The 21948-nt window shown below is 37.0% G+C and overlaps 1 protein-coding gene across 2 annotated transcripts in view; it reads left to right on the top strand.

Moving 5' to 3' along the window:
- LOC110115291 (transcription initiation factor TFIID subunit 12b-like) overlaps window positions 1-21948 on the top strand; it is a 47861-nt gene that overhangs the window by 11163 nt on the left and 14750 nt on the right. Inside the window, exons 3-6 of one of the 2 annotated variants that reach the window (XM_020848513.2) lie at window positions 4738-5274; window positions 9865-9939; window positions 18198-18276; window positions 18642-18706. In XM_020848513.2, the coding sequence (XP_020704172.1) occupies window positions 4738-5274; window positions 9865-9939; window positions 18198-18276; window positions 18642-18706 (756 nt within the window). The remainder of the gene's footprint in view (window positions 1-4737; window positions 5275-9864; window positions 9940-18197; window positions 18277-18641; window positions 18707-21948) is intronic. The other variant, XM_028698007.1, reaches the window with a different exon arrangement.

The raw sequence follows: 21948 nt of genomic DNA on the forward strand, positions 1-21948 counted from the left end.
AATATGTGGTAAAGCTTAGTGGCTTGTATCTTTGGTGAAGTTTGATGGCTGATCTCTAGAATTTTGGTGAATCCTTGGTTATCCTTTTTGTTCTTATTCATTTTTTTTGACATAATTTTTATCTCCTTTACATATTCTCGAGCATTGCTTTCCTCAACCTCAAAACACAATAAAACTATTTTAAATTCTCTTAAATATTCCTCACACCCCTCATTATTTTTCTAGGCCTCAACTCTCCAATAACCTTCAGATACCCTGGCCAAAATTTCGGAATGATAGAAGCGAATGTATTTGGCCTGGAATGAAAATTTAAAGGTTAATAAATAATATACTTTTTTTCATACAAATAGCTACATAGTCAATTGTTGGCTCTCAAGCAAAAAATTATGCATTTAACTGACTACATGAAAACTTATGAGTCCCTCATATCAAAGGACAAACAGCACTGTGGGCTCCGAAAATTTTGGCAGAGGATTTCGGTAGGGAATCGTGGCAGAATTCGCGGATCCGTCGGGCACAAGGTATGTATGCGGGATTTTCGTTTTGTTTTCTCCTCTCTTTTGTTTGGTTTATACAGAGGTTAACAAGCACTGACCTTGATTAGCATCTCATCAATAAATTTATCATTTGGCTTTGCCCTGAAATTAGGAATGAAGTAGAATTATATGATCTTCAAAATTTAGAAGATGCTTTTCATTTTGCCATGATAATTGAGAAACAAAAGAAAGTAATCCCCTCTTGAAATTTTAAGAACTTAATCTTAATCAACATCCACATCTAGATTTACTGTTAGACCATCGGCCTTGAGTCCACTACCTAATCAGTACTCACCGGCAGTGGCAAGCAAGAAAGAGCTTGCGTTAAAAGTGAACTCGAGTTTATATCTTTTTCAATTAAAATTATATATTTTGTCTATAATGCTATCACAGTTTTGCACCAATTCTAATAAATTTTAGTAGCATGATTCATTGAGTGAAAGCCATATATTTAGACATAAAAAAATATCTGAAGATCATTAAAACATATTAGTATATAGACTTCAAATTATTTTAAAATTACCTCATTTTTAGCCTCTTTATCATAAATCTTTTTAATAGTTATGACATAATAATCAAATTGTTATTTGGATGAGCAATCCCAAGAATCAACAACAACAATGATTTTATTTTTTTTTTCAGAAGATTCTCAAGTTGTCCGTCTTAAATAGAAATCTGAGGAATTCTAGTATCTTTAGACATACAAAAAGCATGGGGTACGCTATATTATCTACAGATAGTGACATTGGATTCAAGTACTAACAGTAATTGCAAAAAAGTTAATTAAACTAAAGATCATAGCATGAATAAGGACCAAAGTCTCATGTAATGTGAATTATATTAAAAACTAAAAGTATTATTCATCTAAAAAATAAGAAAAGCCAGATATATACAAAAACAACATAGCATTGAATAATTCAACATAATGTCAACATTACCCAAAAGGGACATTCATATTGCCCTCACGAAAGCGAAACACTAGATTAGTCTGCACACTAGGCGATAAGACACAAATTGAGACACATTAGGACTGAGAAATTATGTGAGAAAATGATTCATTTTCAAACAATCTATTGTCAATAAGGATATGTTACGTGTCTTCAAACCAGTAATTTTACCACTAAATAACACCACAAATAAATGGTTATAATCAGAGTCTTTGATATGTTGTGTCTTCCAACCCCTAAACTATTACAATTAAATTATCATAATAGCCAAAGCCCGCAAGTTCTCCATCGGTTAAAAAATCCTTGGATAATAAATTATATGATAAACTTGATTAAGCATAAAGTTTCGTGTTAGCTAAGATTGGCTTGAATTTATTCCGTTAGACAAACGTCTACCACAAGTCTAAAATGTTCCCTTAGATAAAATAATCTATGAAGGATTCTTTGATCATATTGGGTTGACTAACTCTTCTGACTTAGTAGACCAGAGTTCATGGTAACCTGGGAAGACAAAACCATAGTGTCTTGATTGGAATTGGTATCATTCTCTCCACCTTCCGTTTTTAATGTAAGGTGGTAAATTTTCAACCCTGTATTAAATTTGTTGTTGCTGTACTTGAAACCCTGATTGTCTATCCAACAACTACCCTTAATCAAAAGTTTTTTCTCGTTATCGGGAAAGGTAATTAATCATAGGTGTTTGTGCCTATAGAAAACCTCGAAGCATATCATAAAACCCTAACAAAAATGACGTAAAATTTGTGCACTATCTTATCTGCAATATAATTTGTGATGTATAATGGATATGTGAGTGGGGGAAATTTGAATTAATTAATTCCCATCATGTGATATCCAATTAGCGAATTATTTAATGGATGGAAATTAATTGGAGAGGAAATATGGAAAGGGGAGGGAGATTGGAGAGAGAGGGGGCGGAGGATAGGTGAAGGGGGCCAGCGGTTTGTAAAAGGGAGAGGGGGAATTGGGGAAAGCTTTAGTTACTTGCCTCTTTGGGAATCCCAACTTAAGGAAAGGAAATTAATTCCAATCTAATTTATTTGTTAATTTGAATTAGATTGGAGGAATTTCCTAAAATAGAATCCTATTTAAAAAACAATTCAAATTTGGATTGGGGGAATTGAAAGGAAATATTTCCCAACTTAATTTTGCAAGAAAAGGAAGGGAATAAAGGAGGGAGTTTAATGAGGCATTCAAAGCTTTCCTAAATTAATAAATTAAATTTGAAATGTAAGGTTTCATCCCAATTTAATTCGAAATTTAAATTGGCTATGAATTAGTAAGTTTCCTAAAATAGGATTTATAAATTAGACAACTATTTAAATTCAAATAATTTGAATTTGATCATTAAGATAGGTATCTAAAATATGAAAACTAATTTAGTAAAGACTTGATGGCAAGTGGAGATGGGAGGAAACCAAGGGGAGGGCCGGCGGCTTGTGGCTTGGCCATGAGTGGTGGTGGAGCTAAGGCCGATTTCGTGGAAGTAGGGAGAGGATGAAGATGGCGACTAGGAACAACAAGAAGGAATAAAAACAAAGAAACAAAGATAAAAGATAAAACTGCGAGCCTTGGACTCTTCCGAAGGCTGAGGGTGATACGTTGTCCTTCTCCAAGGAACTTCAAGCCACGAGTCTGGACCCATCTTGCGGCTGGTGAAAACTCCGATTCCTTCTCATAGGATTCTCACTAATGTACTCCCAAAAGAACACAAGTGCAGAATATAAATTTTATTATAATTCCATCATGCCTAATACAAGAGAGGGGGCCTCTATATATAGGCCTCAAAAGAAATTAAAAGACACATTTGCCCCTTGGGCTTACATAAGACAAGACTCTTAAATAAAATGGTAAAAATGGAAAATGACAAAATTAAATCAAAATACAATTAATAAACTAAAATAAAACGGAGTGATCTCGGCTGTCGATCTTCGACTCTTCCTGTGAATATCGTCCATCGTCGGATGTCCGTATCAATTTGCCTTTTGAAAATTCACCCGAAACTATAAAAAACTCTCTTAGCAGAGGCCGGGCGTCAGTGCAAGTTTTAGAATCTCACAATTGAATGAACATGAATTGTAATATTTCGAAATAATTGTTCTTTCAGCCAATACAAGGCATATTTGACGAATCTTTCTTGAGTCCAACAGCCTGCACGTGCTATTGCCCATGCATCTAATTATCCTACCTACAAGTGTTCATTGCTTACTCGGCTGCACTTGTGCGCAACTGTATTGTTGGGCCCTGCACCAGTTTGCGCAAAAATACCAGCTCATTGTGAGGGGAGTTCTCCATAAAGATGGCCAGATCTTAAGACTACAGACTTGGTTTCTATTGATTTGTTCGATTCAATAGAGGATGCTCTTTGAGGTAAACATAATATTTAAATCTTGGAGACCAATTGGGCTACTTTTAAGATTATTTTCAAGTAAGACCTTAAGTGTCAGTATACTATGTAACTTGTTTTATATGTGAAATGATTACCATGAAACTGTGCTTAATGATATGAAATGTAATCATAAATTGATTTTCTTCATCAAAATACATGATTTTGTTAATCATAATTCATCTTTAAAAAATCTAAATAATCTCAATTTCACTAGGAATACATGTGAAACACCCTTTAGTTAATAAAGCAGTTAAGTTTCGAAATACTGACAGTTAAAACTAGGACTGAAGTTAGAAGCAAAACTGAAGAGCAATATGGCAAAATCTGAAAAAGGTTGTTAATATTTTATAAGATATATGCACTTCTTTGTTAGATCAATGCATTTAATCCAAGCAGATCTTGACATAACGTTTGTGTCGTATGCATGTAAAACACCTCTTAGTTGATTTCAATGCAGTGAAGTTTTCAAAATATTGAAATCGCTTAGAACTAAGACTGAAGTTAGAATCAAAACTGAAAAGAAATCTGGCAAAATCAAAACTCTTTGCCAGAATCTTATAGTTAAACAAGTGGTTAGTATTTTATAGGATGTGTACTTCCTTCAGCAGGTTGAGTAACCCTTCATCAAGCATTAAGCTTTGCTTCTCATCTAGGAGTATTATTAGAATACTTGAACGTTGTGTCAAGATCTGCTTAAATTATACGCATTGATGAATTTTTCAATATTCGTGCTACCAAATTGATCCTATGTTCCGACCATGCATCTTCAACTCTCATTTAAATGCTTCTTGAAGTATTGACTTGCAAGCATTGTGATTGAGGATTAACATGTCGTTTCATTTGTCAGAAGCTTGCTGGTCAAAACTTACAAAGAACATCGTCTCTTGCATCAATGAACTCCCAACTCTCTGGGGTAACTCAGAACGGGCAGTCAACCATGATGCCAGGCACTATTTCACAACAACAGTGGTTAAAGCAAATGCAATCAGGGGCACCCTCTGCAGTGTCGCCTTCATATCATATTCAACCACAGCAGCAGAGCCAGTTGCCTCAGCAACTTTCCTCTCAGCTTCATCAAAAATCCTTGAGCCTGAATCAACAGCAAATTTCTCAACTGGTACAGCAGCAAGCACAGCTTCGTACTCCACATCAACATCAGGCACAGTTGCTTCAACAACAGCAACAGCTGCAACAACTTCAGCAACTTCACCAGCAGCAGCAATCTCCAAGGATGTCAGGCTTGACAGTTTCAAAATCTTTGACAGGATTGCAGCCAGATACAGCTAGTTCTGGCACCATCATGACTGGTGGAAGTTCCAGCCAAGGGACAGAAGCAAGCAGCCAAATTCTTGGGAAGAGAAAATTACAAGATTTGGTTTCACAGGTACACCAAGTTCTAAGGTTCTGTTTACTTTCTTTTTGTGAGGCTTTGCATCTGTATCTGAAGAGTATGCTACTTCGATAATTTACGTTATATCTCTGAATTTTTATGTTGATATTCTTATGTATTATAGTGGGTGGTGATGGAGTTTCTGGCGTGTATTACTAGTTGTAATTATTTGATGTTGCGAAAGGAAAGTTGCAGTCAAATTTAAACTATAAATGTTGATATAAACATGCTGGGCAATATGATTGGTTATAGGTCAATTGGAGATCTAACTTTCAGCTATTTCCTTTGGATTTCTTTTAGTGTTATCTTTTTTCGTTCTTCTGCAATAATATTATTTGCATGCATCTTAGTCAAGATGTGAGGGAAGATGAAAATAAAAGTGAAACAAAGCGAGGACAATGAAGGAATCAATTCCTCCCGTTATTATTTCTTGTGTAGTCGGCCATCCTTTTTCCATAAGAAATGAAATAAATTATTCTCAATCAATTACAAAGAAAGAAAGAAATAGCTCTGCACTAATATACTTTCTTGATTTTGTAAATAAGGAAGGAAACTATTTATACACTTGATTTTATAGATTTCATACATGTGGAAGTTCTACACCTCAAACTTATATCCCCTGGATCTTATCCTAGGTTTGTCACCATGGATCCTTGGATTATTGACAATTTCCACTCAAACACCTCCTCAAACTGGATAATATATATTTTCCATTCCCGGCTAGTAATTAATTTCTTGAACGAATCAGGGGAAGCTTCTAATTGAAACCCGACTACTTCTAATAAAAGCAGTAAGATCCACTTAAATGTAAAATTACATGTCTGCTACTAAAACCCCACTAAACTAAAATTCCGTTAACCTAAAGTTCAACCGACAACTTCTAATAGAGGTCCTAAGTCCTACTTTAATTAATACATTAGGGGAAAATCGTAGGTAAAGTGAGACCAAACCCCAAACCCAAACATTTGGGTCACTTCCAAGAGAAGCTATAAAACCCGCTTTACGGGCTACTTTCAGTGAAAGCCGTAACCCCCGACCCAAATCCAAACCCACATGCTACTTCTAATAAAAGTCGTAAGACCCGCTACACAGGCTACTTCTAAGTGAAATTGTAAGGCCTGCTACACAGGTTACTTTCAATGAAAACTGTAAGCCCCGACCCAAATCTAAACCACAGGAAACTCCTAAACGGGGCCTTAAGACCTAATCTAAGTCTAAACTACATGCAACTCATAAATAGGGTTGTAAGATCTAACCTAAATCTAAACTACAGGCAAGTCCAAACCAAATCAACCTACATTTATCCACTTTAGTTTACTCGAGATCCTTGAAAAGAGGCGACCCATGGCTGCTAATCAGAATCCCTAGACACTACAATCAACGGTTGTTAGTGTTGGTAGACAGAAATCTACGGTATACCCGGGATGACATAATCATGGGATATTGGTCGGGTTTATTTCCATCCCCCACAACCAAAATTTGAAACTGCTGCATGCCTAAACGTTGATTCATCCTTAATCGAGAGTAGGAGGGGTAATTAACTATAATGGCTTGCACTCATAGGAAATAGAACCTCATAACTAAATAAACCCTTATGCCAATCACTAGGGGAAATCTGGTAAATTTTAAAATTCCAATCTACCTCGGGAAAAAATGGGACCTAAAGCTTGCGAAAGCGGGGTTTGTGCCGTAGCGCCGTTTTTTCCTGAGCGAACATAGATATAAAAAAGTTGCCAAATATTTTTGATAGAAAAAATTTATAATACCCAACATAACTACAAAAAAATCTAGTGTTCTCGCGACAGTTTTAGAATCTGTAGCAGCTCAAATTTACCCTTGAATGTACCACCATATTTTGCTTCTTACTTATGCATATAATGAATTCACCTTTGATGAAGTTAACAGTAATCAGTTGTTGACCTATCCTTAGTGGATCTATCATTATCGATTTCTGTATAGATATTGGCTAAGTTTTACTTTTTCTGGTTTGGCCTTTAGATAATAATGATTTTTTGAACAAGTTATAAGTGTTTCCCCTTTGGATCATGTGTGAATTGATTTATTATACCTATCATATAGCAAAATTCAACCTTTTATGGAATAAGTAAATCAATATCCCAACCAATCTTTAGCATCTTTCTCAGTCTACACAACTATCAATTGTTCTTCATCTATTGAGTTTAATAGGGGACCCAAAAACCTTGTTGCCTAGAGAATTGGTACTTTTAAGAGATCCGACACATATTTCTATTGAGAAATTCATACGCCTTATTTGGAATATGTTACTGCGATCCTCAATAAATATTTTAGCCTCTTAAGTTCCTTGATCTTATAAGATTTATCTCAAGGGGTTCTTTTTCAGCTATTATTTTATACTATAATAATGCAATCAACATATGTTGATATAACAAGAAGTTCTCCTTATACCAATGTTTTAGAAAAGAGAGTATGATTCACTTGATTTTCCTTGTATCTCACTGTTAGCGTGGATTTTTTGAATTTCCCAAACCATGCTTTAGGGAAGTGCTTTATCTCATATATTGCTTTTTAGCTTGCATGCTTTAGAGCCACTCGGTATTCCCTAATTTTAAATTCATAGCATATGCCAAATGAGGCGGTAAAGGAGTTTGAGAAGATCTCTGAGTTTGTCAATTTCTTGCTTCTCAAGGCTTCCATCTTTTTCGGAGTCCAATATTTCATGGGAGAGCCCATTACCATTAATAATTTTGGCTTTATTTTGTCCATGAAATACTCCATTTTGACTGAGCACATTGGATTTCCTATAAAGCTTGAAGTAGTTCTCCCTCTAATGTTGTGTTTTTTTTTTAATATGCACACTAGATTCATTCTCGTTTTTGCAACTTGGTATACCATTATTATTTTTACTTTGTGCATGATTTGTCATTTTATCCTCATAATCTTTGAGCTTTGCAATCATCATGTCCGAGACATTTTCTCTGGGAGTTGAGCATTACATTCCTACTTTCCTCCGCATGAATTCAAATAGAAGTTTTATAGAAAGATAGTAGAGCCTCTTCTTTCAGCACTTATATTCAAATCTAATTAAGTTCAACTTGTAGACCGACCATGAATTCAAAGATATTCTTCCTTTCTACAAACTTCTTTAGCATTTGGCATCATCATTTTACTTCATCTTGATATTTTGTTAGTGATCTGTATAAGCCAAAAACTTTTCATTAGATTATATTATTCCGTAACAGAATGCATACCTTATTTTGTTGCTGATTTTCTTATATTGATTTTGTAAATCCTGGTAGCATCTTGAGTCTGGAAATTGGTTTGATGAATGTTTTCCCATATTTTTGAGGCTGTAGCAAGGAATATGCAATTTATATTGATTTATAACCGTACAGAGTTCCATTGCCTGATTATGGAGACTTCCTCATCTCAAATATGGAACTTTGAATCTTCTGGATCTGGCTCATTTTTAAGTACAATGACTTAGCTTTTCTCTCCCCTTAAGAAATATCTTCACAATTTGTGAGCATTAGAGATACTTTCTTACATTCAATTGATATGCAGGTTAATATTTATCAAACTTCCCAGTTGATGAATGCTAGGTATATTCAACGATGATTCTTGAACTACCCAATTGATTTTTAGAATTTTGAGACATTTCAAGGAAGAAGAAACAAAGATAAGTAGGATTTCAGTCCTTGGAAGACCCCGATCCTGGATCTAGAGCAATAATGAAGGTTGTAAGATAAATCAACAATGAATGATGATGATCTTAATCAGAGACCATGTATACCATGAGAGGAAAAAGTGTTGTTGCTCTTAGTAAACAAAGAGAGGCCGAAATCAGCAGGAAGGTAGTAGAAAAAATAAACTACTGTTGGTATATCAGCAGATCAACCACCAACGAACCGGAAAATTTCAACTGAAAGAACGGCAATAGTGTTACAATAGAGAAACTGAATAAATCCAACGCACAACAACACAGGCATGTCAGAAGTATTTGATCTAAAAAAAAACCTCCTACGATACAATTTTGAAATAAAAAAAATAAATAAATGTGGAACTAAGTTTGGAGAATGAAGGAATGAATTTCATCTTGTATTTCATTGTACATAGCTGGCCACTCTTCTACCATTGTTTACACAAGGAGGAAACTGTAAGAATTGAAAGCATTTCTCCTAATAATATACATTCCTGATTTAAAAAGTAAATGAAGGAAACTAAGTATATACCAGATTTCAGATTTCACACATGGGATTTCCACACAGAAAACCTGGATCCCTTCACCATGGATCCTTGGGTTGCCCATAGGTTCACAAGATTATGTAGGAAGTCAAACAAAAGGTGGTCGTCAGTTGCTCATTATGGTCCTATTCATTAGCATGCATAACTTCTTTTTAATCTTTTTAATCTTTTTAATATGTATAGACTATAGTAGCTTACAGTGCATATTTGTAACTTTGTATCCAAATGATGCTAAGTTTCATTGTAATTCTCCTTATGTTTGTCCATTAGAGGAAAACGTTATGCTTTACAATTTTTTCTTTGATAAAGAGCATGCCAACTCTTGGAATGATGACTTTTAATCTTTTATCAATATTGCAGGTTGATGCATTGGGTAAGTTGGATCCTGAAGTAGAAGATCTTCTGTTGGAGATAGCGGATGATTTCATTGATTCGGTGTGTGCTCATCTTTTTTCATCGGATTCAATAGTTATTACATGAACTTAACATTTATGTATGATAATGCCGCCCTGCCGCCCCCCCCCCACGCCCGACACCACACACACACAATACTTACATTCCTTGTTACTTTACAGGCTGCCCTAAATGATTTATTTCTTTCATTCATCTATTGTGGGCAAAGAAACTAATTTGTGAAATTAGAATTATGATAAGAACGTGAAATACAGGTTCTCTTACAGGTAAATTAATGAAATTAATAGATATTATGATATATGAGAAGATAAATATTTTATGCATTCAAAAAACTAATGGGTTGGAGAGAAGGCTAAGAAGATTAGTTTAGAATTTAAATTATAATATTATGGTAGGAGTCGTACTAAAAATGATGTAGGCGTGATTATTAATAAGAGTTTGAAGAATAATATTATAAAAATTAATATAATTGAATATAGAATTATTGCTTTAAAGAGTGTTGTTGATGCTAAAATTATTAATATTATAGATACTTATACTATTATAAATACTTATGCTACTCAAATAAGTTGGGATATGTGTTTAAAATTAAAAATTTAGAAAGACTTTGAAGAATTAATATAAAATATATATCTTGAAGAAAATTTTTATTGGAGCAGGTTTAAATTGACATGTTGGTAGAGAGGTAGATGATTTTAAAAGCATTCATGGGTCGCTATGGGTTTGGAGCGATTAATGAAAATGGTAAGAGCATATTAGATTTTGCTATAACTTATAATTTTGTAATTGCTAAATCTTATTTAAGAAAAGTGATGAGTATCTCATCACTTATAAGAATGCTTATAATAAAATTCAGATGGATTATTTTCTTATAAAAAATAGATTATTTTGATTGCAAAGATTGTAAAGTTATTTCGGTTGAAAGTTTATATAACCAGTATCATTTATTAGTTTTTGACTTTAAGATGAAGGGACAAAATCTAAAAAATAAAATAGATATTATTCTAGGATTAGATGAGAGCATTTAAAGAACATTAAAAAAAAATTTTTGAGAGTAAAATTTTAGATATTAAGATTTTGTCTGTGCATGAGGAAGCTAATGTAATGTGAGAAAAAGTAACTAGTTATTTTAAGAATGTTGCAAAGGATTTGCTTGGAGTATCAAAAAGAGAAGTTTCTAATAGTAAAAATAATTATTGGTGGAATCAAAATGTGCAAGAAATGATAAAAAATATGAAGCTTTTGCAATATGCGATGCAAAAATTTTGGTTTTTAATTATTTATATAATAGATTAGATACTAAGAAGGGCAAAAGATATATCTATAAGTTAACCAAGAAAAAAGATAAGAGTAATAGTTTAGTTCAACTGAATTGCATTAATGATGAAGATCAAAAAGTGTTTTTATTAGAAGAGTATATTCAACAAAGATGTATGAGATATTTTTCTAAGCTTTTCAATGAAGACTGTGAGAATAAGTTCGACTTTAGTGACCTAAACACTCTAAATGAAAATAGAGATTTTTATTTTTATCAGTGTATTAGTAAAACCAAAGTTAGACTTTAAAGAAAATGAAGTGTGAAAAAGTTGTTAGACTTAATGATATTCCAATAGAGGTGTGAAAATGCTTAGGAGATGAAGTAATTTATTGATTTACTAAACTTTTTAAGATTATTTTGAAGAATAAAAAGATGTTAGATGAGGGGAGTATGAGTGTGTTGATTCCATTTTTAAGAATAAAGGTGATGCATAAGATTGTGCGAATTATAGAGGAATTAAGCTGATGTGTCATACTTTAAAACTATGGGAGAGCTATTAAGTATAGGTTACGATGTGATACTAATATTTCTCAAAATCAATTTGGATTTATGCTGGGTAGGTTTACTATGGAAGCTATACATTTATTGAGAAGTTTGTGTTGGACCGGTCTAGCCGGCCCCGTATGGACCGAATCATGCGAAACATGCATATGTTTTCCGCCTTTCTGTGCTGCCGACCGAACCGCAAATCCTACATAGCAATTTAGGAAGGATTCTTGAGGGAGTTAGGAGGAAAAATTGAATGTAGGGATTGTTTAGAGATTTTCTTTTGAATTGTATGTATTAAATTGTTTGTTTTCCTAGGGCTAGGGCATCTTGAATTTGGCTAAAATTTGAGATCTCCTAGATTTAGGTTTTTCTTTGGGCTCTAGCGACATCTAGAGATTGGGAGACATCGATCCTCCTCTCGAATAGAGGATCAATTTTATCTTGGTATTTTCTGCTTCCTTTTCATCAAGTAATACAAATTATCTACTGTTTTCGTGATTTTGTTTAGATTTTTGTGGAGAAATCTTGCTGCTTTCTTAAGATGAATAGGAAAAACTTGAGATTTATAAGTGTTTCCTATTAAATTGGTATTAGAGCACGTCGATCGAAGGGGAACCAATGGTTGGAAGGAAAGTGGAAGTTTTGGAGGGAGAACTTGGGCAACTCCGCAGCTCAAAGCAAATTTTGAGGAGAAGATTGCTGATTTTCAAAATCAAATTGCATCCGTCAATGAAATGATGGAGGAAAAGTTCGTTGTGGTTGAAGACATGTTGAGGAAATTGCTTGTAGCCAAAAGAAAACTGGTGACATCGGAAGCTAAGGAAACTACCAGCAAGGCAACAACCATGGAAGAGATGAGAACCCTAACATGTTTAGGGGATGGGAATATCCAGAAGTGGAGATCATGGAGGGAGAATACAGAATGCCACCTCTAGACCCACTTTCTAGGGAGGAGGTGAGCATTGGCTACACAAGAAGGGGTGCTGAATTTGTAAGGAAGGGGGATGATTTTGATCGCTAGGGTGCTGATTTTGAAAGAAGAATAGGGGATTATGATGAAGGGTTTGTGTATGATCGTCGGAGGGAAGATCGTGACAATTGGGGAGCACCTCCTCTTCGAGGAATGGGGGGTTATGGAAGATTTAGGGGAAATGGGTGTGTGACCCGAGGGTGAGGAAACTGAAGATGCCAATCTTTGAGGGGGAGGATGCGCACAGGTGGATCTACAAGGTATAAAGATATTTTGCCGTCAATGGGTTGACAGAGGAGGAGAGACTGACGGCTGCAGGCTTATGTTTGGAAGGGAAGAGATTGTCTTGGTATCAGTGGAGGGACATGCGACGACCCATATGGAGTTGGAGAGAGCTCAAGGATTGTTTGGTAGAACATTTCCGAACTGGTAGGGGAGAAGACTTCTACGAGCAGTTCTTCGCCTTGACACAAGAGGGTTTAGTGACGGAGTACTGGGAGAGATTCGAGTACCTTGCTAGCCGATTGTATTGCCTTCCTGAGACAGTGTTAGAGGAAAATTTTATGAAGGGACTTACATCAGAGATTTGGGCAGCGGTTAGAGTAATGAGGCATCGTGACTTGGGAGAGGCTATGGAACTAGCTAACTTGGTGGAGGATCAGAGGCACCATGAGAGAGAAACTGGAGGCATTAGCTCAGTAGGCTCGTACACGATGACCACCACCTTTTTAGTACTCAAGGAGCCAACACCGGATACTCTTAGAGAGACTTTGAAGGAGAAGACTACCGGAGGAAGACCTGGGGACAATTTCAAGAAGCTCACAGAAACAAAATTACAGGAGAAGAGGGCGAATGGGATCTGTTTCAGATGTGACGAGAGGTATACGCCGGGGCATATGTGTAAGGATCGAACTCTTCAGGTTCTTACCGTTTGCGATGAAGAAGGAATGGAGGGGTGTCGTCTTTCCACCTTGCGGACAAGGTAGATCTTTGGGAGGGGAGTATTGTTAGACCGGTCATTTGGACAGGTCTAGCCGGTTCCATATGGACCGGATCATGTGAAACAGGCAGACGTTTCCCGCCTGTCTGTGTTGTCGACCGAACCGTAAATCCCACGGAGCAATTTAGGAAGGATTTTTTAGGGAGTTAGGAGGGAAATTTGAATGTAGGGATTGTTTAGAGATTTCCTTTTTAACTGTATGTATTAAATAATTTGTTTTCCTAGGACTAGTACATCTTGAATTTGGCTGAAATTTGAGATCTAGATATAGGTTTTCCTTTGGGCTCTAGTGGCATCTAGAGATTGGGAGAGATCAATCCTCCTCTCGAATAGAGGATCAATTGTATCTTGTTATTTTTCGCTTCCTTTTCATCAAATAATACAAATAATCTATTATTTTCATGTTTTTGTGTGGATTTTTGTGGAGAAATCTCGCTGTTTTCTGAAGATTGATACGAAAAACTTGAGATCTACAAGTGTTTCCTATCAGTTTGTTGGAGAAGTATAGAGAGCATAACTAGGATCTGCATATAATATTTATTAATTTAGAGAAAGCATATGATAAAGTTCCAAGAGAAGTGCTATGGAGAGTTCTAGAAAAAGAAAGGGGCTAATAATGCTTATATTGAAGTTATTGAGGATATGTATGCAAGAACTACTACTTGTGTTCAAACACAAGATGGGTTGACCAAATATTTTGCTATTTGAAATGGATTACATCATGGATCAGCCTTAAGCCCATATCTTTTTGCTCTAGTCATGAATGTTCTCACTAGACATTTGCAAGAGGTTGTGCTTTGGTATTTGCTTTTTGTTGATGATATTTTTCTTGTTGATAGGACTAGAGAGGGAGTCAAAGGTAAACTTGAATTATTGAGGTCAACCTTAGGGTCTAAAGATTTTCGTTTGAGTAGATTTAAAATTGAATATATGAAGTGTAATTTTAGTAGTAATAAATCTAGTGGGGGGATTATGACTTTGGGAAATCATGTTATTAATAAGAGTACATATTTTAGATATATTAGGTCTATTGTTCAGAGTGATGGTGAAATAGATGGGGATATTATTAGTAGAATTCAAGTTGGATGGTTGAAGTGGAGGAATTCATCGGGCTTGTTGTCTCATACTTAAAGGGAAAATTTTATAAGATGGTGGTGAGACCTACAATGATTTATGGCGCAAAATATTGGCCATTAAAAATGAAGCATAGATGAGGATGCCAATTTGGATGAGTGGTTGTACTCTTAGAGACAATATACAAAACGAGCCTATATGTGAAAAGGTTGGAGTAGCTCTAATGACTGATAAGATTAGAGAGAGTCGCATTAGATGATTTGGTCACATAAAAAGGATGCCTTCCGATGACCTGATTAGAAGAGTAGATGTATGAGATTTGACTTATGTTAAGAAAGGTAGAGATAGATCTAAAAAGACTTGGTTAGAAAATATTAAAAATTACATTTCTTTATTGACTCTTATAATGACACAATGGAGAAAAAAGATTCATGTAGCCAACCCCACGTAGTGGTATAAATCTTAATATTGTTGTTGTTGTTATTCATCCGAAACAATCTGGCTTGCTAGATTTCTATTGTTGCTGCAACACATTTAACTTATGTTTATTACTTTAAAAGCGTCTACTCTTCAATTTGCTGGTTGAATATACCTAGGTTTTGAAATAACAAGAGCAGGTTGATTCTAATTCAGCTATCGTCAACTAGGTTTTTTTTTTTTTATAATAATTTGAAGATGGAAAAAAAGTTCTGTACAGTGAGGCTGTGGTGAAGTGAAATGGTTTGCTTTCACGATGATTATCAATATACTTGGTTGATGTTTATTGTCAGTCTCATGTCCAAGCTTATAATATCAGTTTTTAATGAATGTTTGATAAGCATTGTCTTTACCAATATATGATTAATTTTCATACAATACCATCATGCATTCCTAGTTATTATCAACATTTTTTTTTGTTTGGTAATGATAGACCGGTCCAGGAGGGATCGGTCCAGCCGGCCCAAAACAAAGGCCAGCCCCTTGTATACAACAGGCGGAAGCCTATTGTTTCCGCTCAGGTGGGGCCCGCGGCTTAAGGGGAGAGAGAGAGAGAGAGAGAGAGAGAGAATTTTGAATTTTGAATTTAGAAGGGTTGTTTTGTCTTTTGGGAATTGGGAGTTTAATTTGTATGCTTTATGTTGTAGGGTTGGATTGAGGTTAGAGTTATCTTGAGTTTTTTAAGTTTTTTTTGGTGCTTTGATGTTCTTGGTCTCTAGCGGCGCCTAGAGATTTTGGAGAGATAGATCATCCTCTCGAATTGAGGATCAATTGTATCTTGCTATTTTTCTTTCATCTACTATTCAATCATGAGTGTTTTCTTATTTTTCCCCCATTAAATCCTCAAAACCTGCTTGATGAGATTGCTAAAATTCTGATTTCAACAATCATTTTATGTTTCTTATACTATTTCCTATCAAATTAGTATCAGAGCATGGGATGAAGAGCTAAGGATGATTATGGCAGATTTACTAAAGGATAGGAATAACTATCATGGCTATTCTCTTGAAGGGAGACATTGCTATACCAGGGGAGATTTGTGATGCCTAAGACATCAGTCCATATTCCACACCTACTGCAGGAGTTCCATAGGAGTGCGGTTGGGGGTCACTCAGGGGTGCAGAAGACCTACAGGAGTCTGGCAGCAGAGTTGTATTAAAAATGGATGCACAAAGATGTGGAGGAGTTGGTAGCCAGTTGTAAGGCATGTCAGAGGAATAAGTTATGGCCATGGATCCAGGGGTATTACTTCAACCCATGGCTCTACTTGATTTGGTGTGGGAGGAGGTCTTCATGGATTTTATAGATGGTCTAACCCGATCTGAGTGGTTTATAGTGCGGAGTGTTCGAACTCGGGCTCGTTAAGCCTTCGAGCTCAAAATTGTGTTCGAACACGACTCGTGAGCTCGATAAGCTCGACTCGTCGAGCCCGTTAACGAGTCGAGCCCTAGTTGGCTCGCGAGCCGGCTTGACTCGGTTGCACCCCTAGTTTATAGTGATTCTGGTGATAGTAGACAGATTGAACAAGTATGCTCACTTCACCCCCCTATGACATCCCTACACGCTAGTGACAATGGTGACAACTTTCATCAGAGAGGTGGTCTGACTGCATGGGGTACCAGAGTCTACAGTGTCCGACAGGGGCAAAGTGTTTCTCAACCATTTGAGGGAGTTATTTAGGTTGCAGGGGACAATTCTGAAGAGGAGTACAACTTACATCCCAGACGAATGGGCAGACGAATGTGGTCAACATGATCATGGAGACATACCTATGATGTTTTGTATCAGAGACACCTCGGCTTTGGGCCAAGAGGCTAGCATGGACGGAGTACTAGTGCAACACTTCGTATCATTCCACTTCCCAATGACACCATTCAAGGTGTTGTAAGGAAGAGACCTATCTCACTTGGTGCATTTGGGTAGAATAGTACTCTAGTTTCTTCAGTAGAAAAATACTTGGAGGAGAGGGATAGGGTATTGGAAAAATTAAAAAGGCATTTATTGAGAGCTCAGCATATTACAAAGAAATGGACGGATGGGCATATGAAGGACATCTAGTTTGTAGTTGGGGATAGGGTGTTCTTGAAGCTTTGATCTTACAGATAGAGGATGGTAGACAGAAGGAATGAAAAGCTGGCTCCGCAATATTTTGGCCTTTATGAGATATCAGAGAAGATTGGAGCAGTAGATCATCGTTTGAGGTTACCTCCCACCACTACCATATATCCAGTGTTTCACGTATCTCAATTGAGAAGAGTTATTGGGGATCACTCATCTTGTTCAGAGTTGCCGGCCACACTGACTGAGAAATTAGAAGAGAACCACTAGAGCTACAAGGGGGGTACGCTAGGGAGAAGGAGGGATCAAAAAAGTGTTGATTATATAGTGGGACTTATCTATTATGATGCTACATGGGAGTCGTATGAGAGGATGAAACATCAATTCCCCTCTTTTCAGCTTGAAGAGAAGGTGATTCTTTGAGAGCAGGGTATTGATAGATCGGTCCACTGGCCCAAAACAAGGGCTGGCTCCTTTTGCCTGCTGTTTCCGCCTAGGTGGGGCCCGTGACTTAAGTAGAGAGAGAGAGAGAGAGAGAGAGAGAGAGAGAGAGAGAGAGAGAGATCCTACTCTTGAATTGAGGATTAATTGTATCTTGCTATTTTCTTTCATCTACTATTCAATCAAGAGTATTTTTCTTGTTTTTCTTCAATTAAATCCTCAAAACCTACTTGGCGAGAATGCTGAAATTGCTTTCTATTTCTACTACTATTTCCGATCAGATAGTAACAATAGTATTGCAGTTTATCTTCTTGTTAAATTGCTGCTGTTATTTTCCTGTAAGTTACGTATAGTAGTTGCTGTACCAAGTAAAGCTACTAGTTCTATTGAAGTGTTTCTTGATATTATTTTGTACTTCTATATAATGACATGCTGATAACTTTTTTTTATAGGTTACAATGTTTGCTTGCAGCCTTGCAAAACATCGAAAATCCTCAACATTAGAGCCCAAGGATCTGTTACTTCATTTAGGTTAGCAATCCAAACACCTAAGCTCAAACATTCAATACATATATGTATAGTTCTGTTTCCTAGTCCTGGATTTCTATAAAAAAATTGTTTTGCTAATTTTAATGTCCAAATCAAACATGTTCTTTTGTCTCCGCTATAGAGCTTATGCAGTTTTTGGCAAATAAATTATGACTAGTTTTAGCCTTCTATTTGCATTTTTGGGAGGATACAAACTTAATATTTCTTTTCTGTATTCCATGGTTATTGGAGGACAAAAATTGAACTTATTTTGGTGTTATGCACTCTAATGGGCGATGCAATAAGTCTGCGTAAGCTACTTAAACTTCTTCTATTGTTAATCTGATTGAGGGAGAATTTTTCTGCAGAGAAAAACTGGCATTTAACGATTCCAGGGTTTACAAGAGAAGAGCAGAAGAACCAAAAACATCTGGTAAGTAGGCCTTTACAAATTGTGGATTATTGCAATTGGTGTTGGATGCTCTTTTCTTTTGATAGACTCGTGCATCTTGTTGCCTGTACCCTAGATAGATGAACACACTAAACCCCATCCCTAACTTTAAGGATAAGTTCAGTTCTGGACTGCAGACTCACAGTAAAGGTCTTCATTTGGTCTTTGCATGAAAGGAGCATGTAAGCTGTTGCTATATGTATGTTGAATACAATGACCATTCTTCGGATAAATCCTATGAAATTTGAAGGCTTCAAACTTTGGTGCCATTGAACATTAAATATTAGTTAAATCACTTTTTAAATTTAAATTTCGTTTTATTTTTTGTGGATTTTGAAGTTTTCAAACTTCGGTTCTATGGAATATTACGTCTTTAGTTGAATCACTTGGAAGCGTAATTGCTTAAGATTTGTTAATTATAAAGAATGAAGTTTGAATGATGAGTATTAATACTCATAATCCATACCGAGAATAAATTTTATTTTGTTATAGTTCTGCTGCTTAGCCTTCTGCTTTTTTAATCTTGATGATTTTAATGTTTTCCATCAATGTTTACTATTTTTCTCAAAAGTTTAACAACGTTTAGCAAATGTATTCTTGGAGTTTGTTCATGAATAAAATTTTGAAGTTTATTGTGATTTAATGCATGTCTTATGGACTCGTTGAGTAAATCAATCAAACAATTTATTGCATAAATTTGAAATCCAATAGTTTCTTTCTCTACAAGATTACTTGTTCTCTTGGGTCTATGATATGCCGCCGGCCTAGGAGGACTGGACCGGCCCCGGTTTATTCCAAGCGGCGGAAAAACCAGGGAGAGGGGGGCGGAACTCCTATGGGCCCCATGATGGGCTTAATGTAATTTTTTGGGGGAAAGATTTGAATGTAAAGGGTGATTAGGTAATTTGTAATATTCATTTCATGATAATTAGGGGGAATAGGAGGGAATTAGGGTTATCTTGAATTTGAATAAGATTTGAGATCCAGGGTTTGCTTGTGTTGGGCTCTTGGCATTGCTGGAGATTAGGAGAGTTATTCCTTCCTCTCGAATTGAAGGAAATTATATCTTTGCTTGTTTTCTTGCATCTACTAGTGGAATACAAGAGATTTGCTTCGTTTTCTCTCAGATTTCTAGTAAATTTCTCTTGTTTTCCTCTATTTTGTGGTTGTTTCCTATCAAATTGGTATCAGAGCATCGATTTGGGACCGTTGGCGACTGGATTTCTGAAAATTCAGCGGTAGATTTGTCTCAATTGGAAGAAGATCTCTCAAGTTCTAAGAAGGAACTATGACAGGAAGAAAAGTTGAGGTCTTGGACGGGGAGCTAGGGCAATTGAAGACATATATCGAAGAGAAGATCTCATATTTTCAAAATCAGTTTTCATCAATCCATGAGAAGATGGATGAAAGATTTGCCACGCTAGAAGAATTAATGAAAACAATGATTGAAGAAAAGCAAAAACCGGCATCATCTGAAACCGTCGGCGACCATGGAAGGGGAGGAAACCCTAACCCGTTTAGGGGTAGGGAAAATTTGGAAGTGGAAGTTTTAGAGGGAAATGATGGGATGCCTACGCTAAAACCGCTTTCGAGGGAGGAGTTGAGTAGGGGATACGACAAACGGGAGGCTGATTTTGTCGGAAGAAGGGAAGAATTTCATCGCCGAGGCGCTGAATTTGAAAGAATCCAACGTCGAGGTGCTGATTTTGAAGGGGGGAGGGAGGAATTTCATCACCGAGGTGCTGAGTTCAAAAGAATTCAGCGTCGAGGGGCTGATTTTGAAGGAAGAAGGGAGGAACTTCATCGTCGAGGTGCTGAATTTGAAAGAATTCAGCGTCGAGGTGATGATTTTGTAGGAAGAAGGGGAGAGTATGAAGAGAGGTTCGAGTATAATCGTCGGAGGGATGATCAGGACACTTGGGGAGCTCTTCCCCATCGAGGAATGGGAGGTTATGGAGGATACCGGGGAAATGGAGAAGATCCAAAGGTGAGGAAGCTGAAGATGCCCATCTTCGAGGGTGAGGATGGCCATGGGTGGATTTATAAGGTGGAGCGATATTTTGCTGTCAATGGGCTGACGGAGAAGGAGAAATTGACAGCGTCGGGAATGTGCTTGGAGGGAAAAGTCTTAGCCTAGTATCAATGGCGTGATAGACGGGAGCCTATCCGGAGCTGACGGGAGTTCAATGAATGCTTATTAGAGCGTTTCCGAGCCGATGGGGGATGAGACTTCTATGAGCAATTCTTTGTCCTTACCCAGGAGGGCACGTTGACAGATTATTACCTGGACAAGTTTGAGTATCTGACTAGTAGGCTGGATCATATCTCGGAGTCAGCCCTGGAAGGGAATTTCATAAAGGGGCTGAAACCAGAGATAAGAACATCAGTCAGAGTGTTAGAGCCAAGGAATCTAGGCAAGGCCATGGAGTTGGCCCAGTTGGTGGAAGACTAGAAGAAGTCTGAAAGAGGGACTCGGGGAAACTATTCAGGGGGGTCATACAGGACGAAGATCACTTTCTTACCAGCAAAAGGGGCAGGCCCCAGAAGCATGAAGGAAGTACCCAAGGAGAAGATGGGAGGAGGAGGAAACGGTGAACAGTTAAAAAAGCTGACTGAGAAGGAGTTGCAGGAGAAAAGGGCAAAAGAGGTGTGCTTCAGGTGTGATGAGAAGTACATGCCGGGGCATATGTGCAAGGACCGATCTCTTCAGATTCTCCTAGTTTGTGAAGATGAGGAAGACGAAGAGGGAGGTGGGAGTGGCCCAGAGGTGGAGGAGGAGGAGAAGTTGCATCTGGACGTGACAGAAGTCTCTCTGAACTCAGTAGTGAGATTCACTTCGAGTCACACTATGAAGGTGAAAGGAGAGATCTCTGACCGTGAGGTTGTGGTGTTAATAGATAGTGGGACAACACAATTTCATTTCTACCCAGGTTGTTGATGCACTGGGAATGGAGCTGGTGGATAGGGAGGTTACGGGGTAATGATGGGCACCAGGAAGGTGGAGATGGGTAGAGGAGTAGTACTGAAAATTCAAGGGATCCATGTGAAGGAAGGCTTCATTCCCTTGGAATTGGGGAGTAAGGATGTCATCCTGGGGATGAAATGGTTGTAGACCTTGGGGGAGACCAAGATCAATTGGGGGATATTGAGGATGGAGCTGGTGATAGGGGGAAGAAGAAGGGTGATCGAAGGAGATGCTGGGCTGCCAAGGCTGGGGTGTCACT

Source organism: Dendrobium catenatum, unplaced genomic scaffold, assembly GCF_001605985.2.
Source record: "Dendrobium catenatum unplaced genomic scaffold, ASM160598v2 fragScaff_scaffold_1028, whole genome shotgun sequence".
Classification (NCBI taxonomy): domain Eukaryota; kingdom Viridiplantae; phylum Streptophyta; class Magnoliopsida; order Asparagales; family Orchidaceae; genus Dendrobium; species Dendrobium catenatum.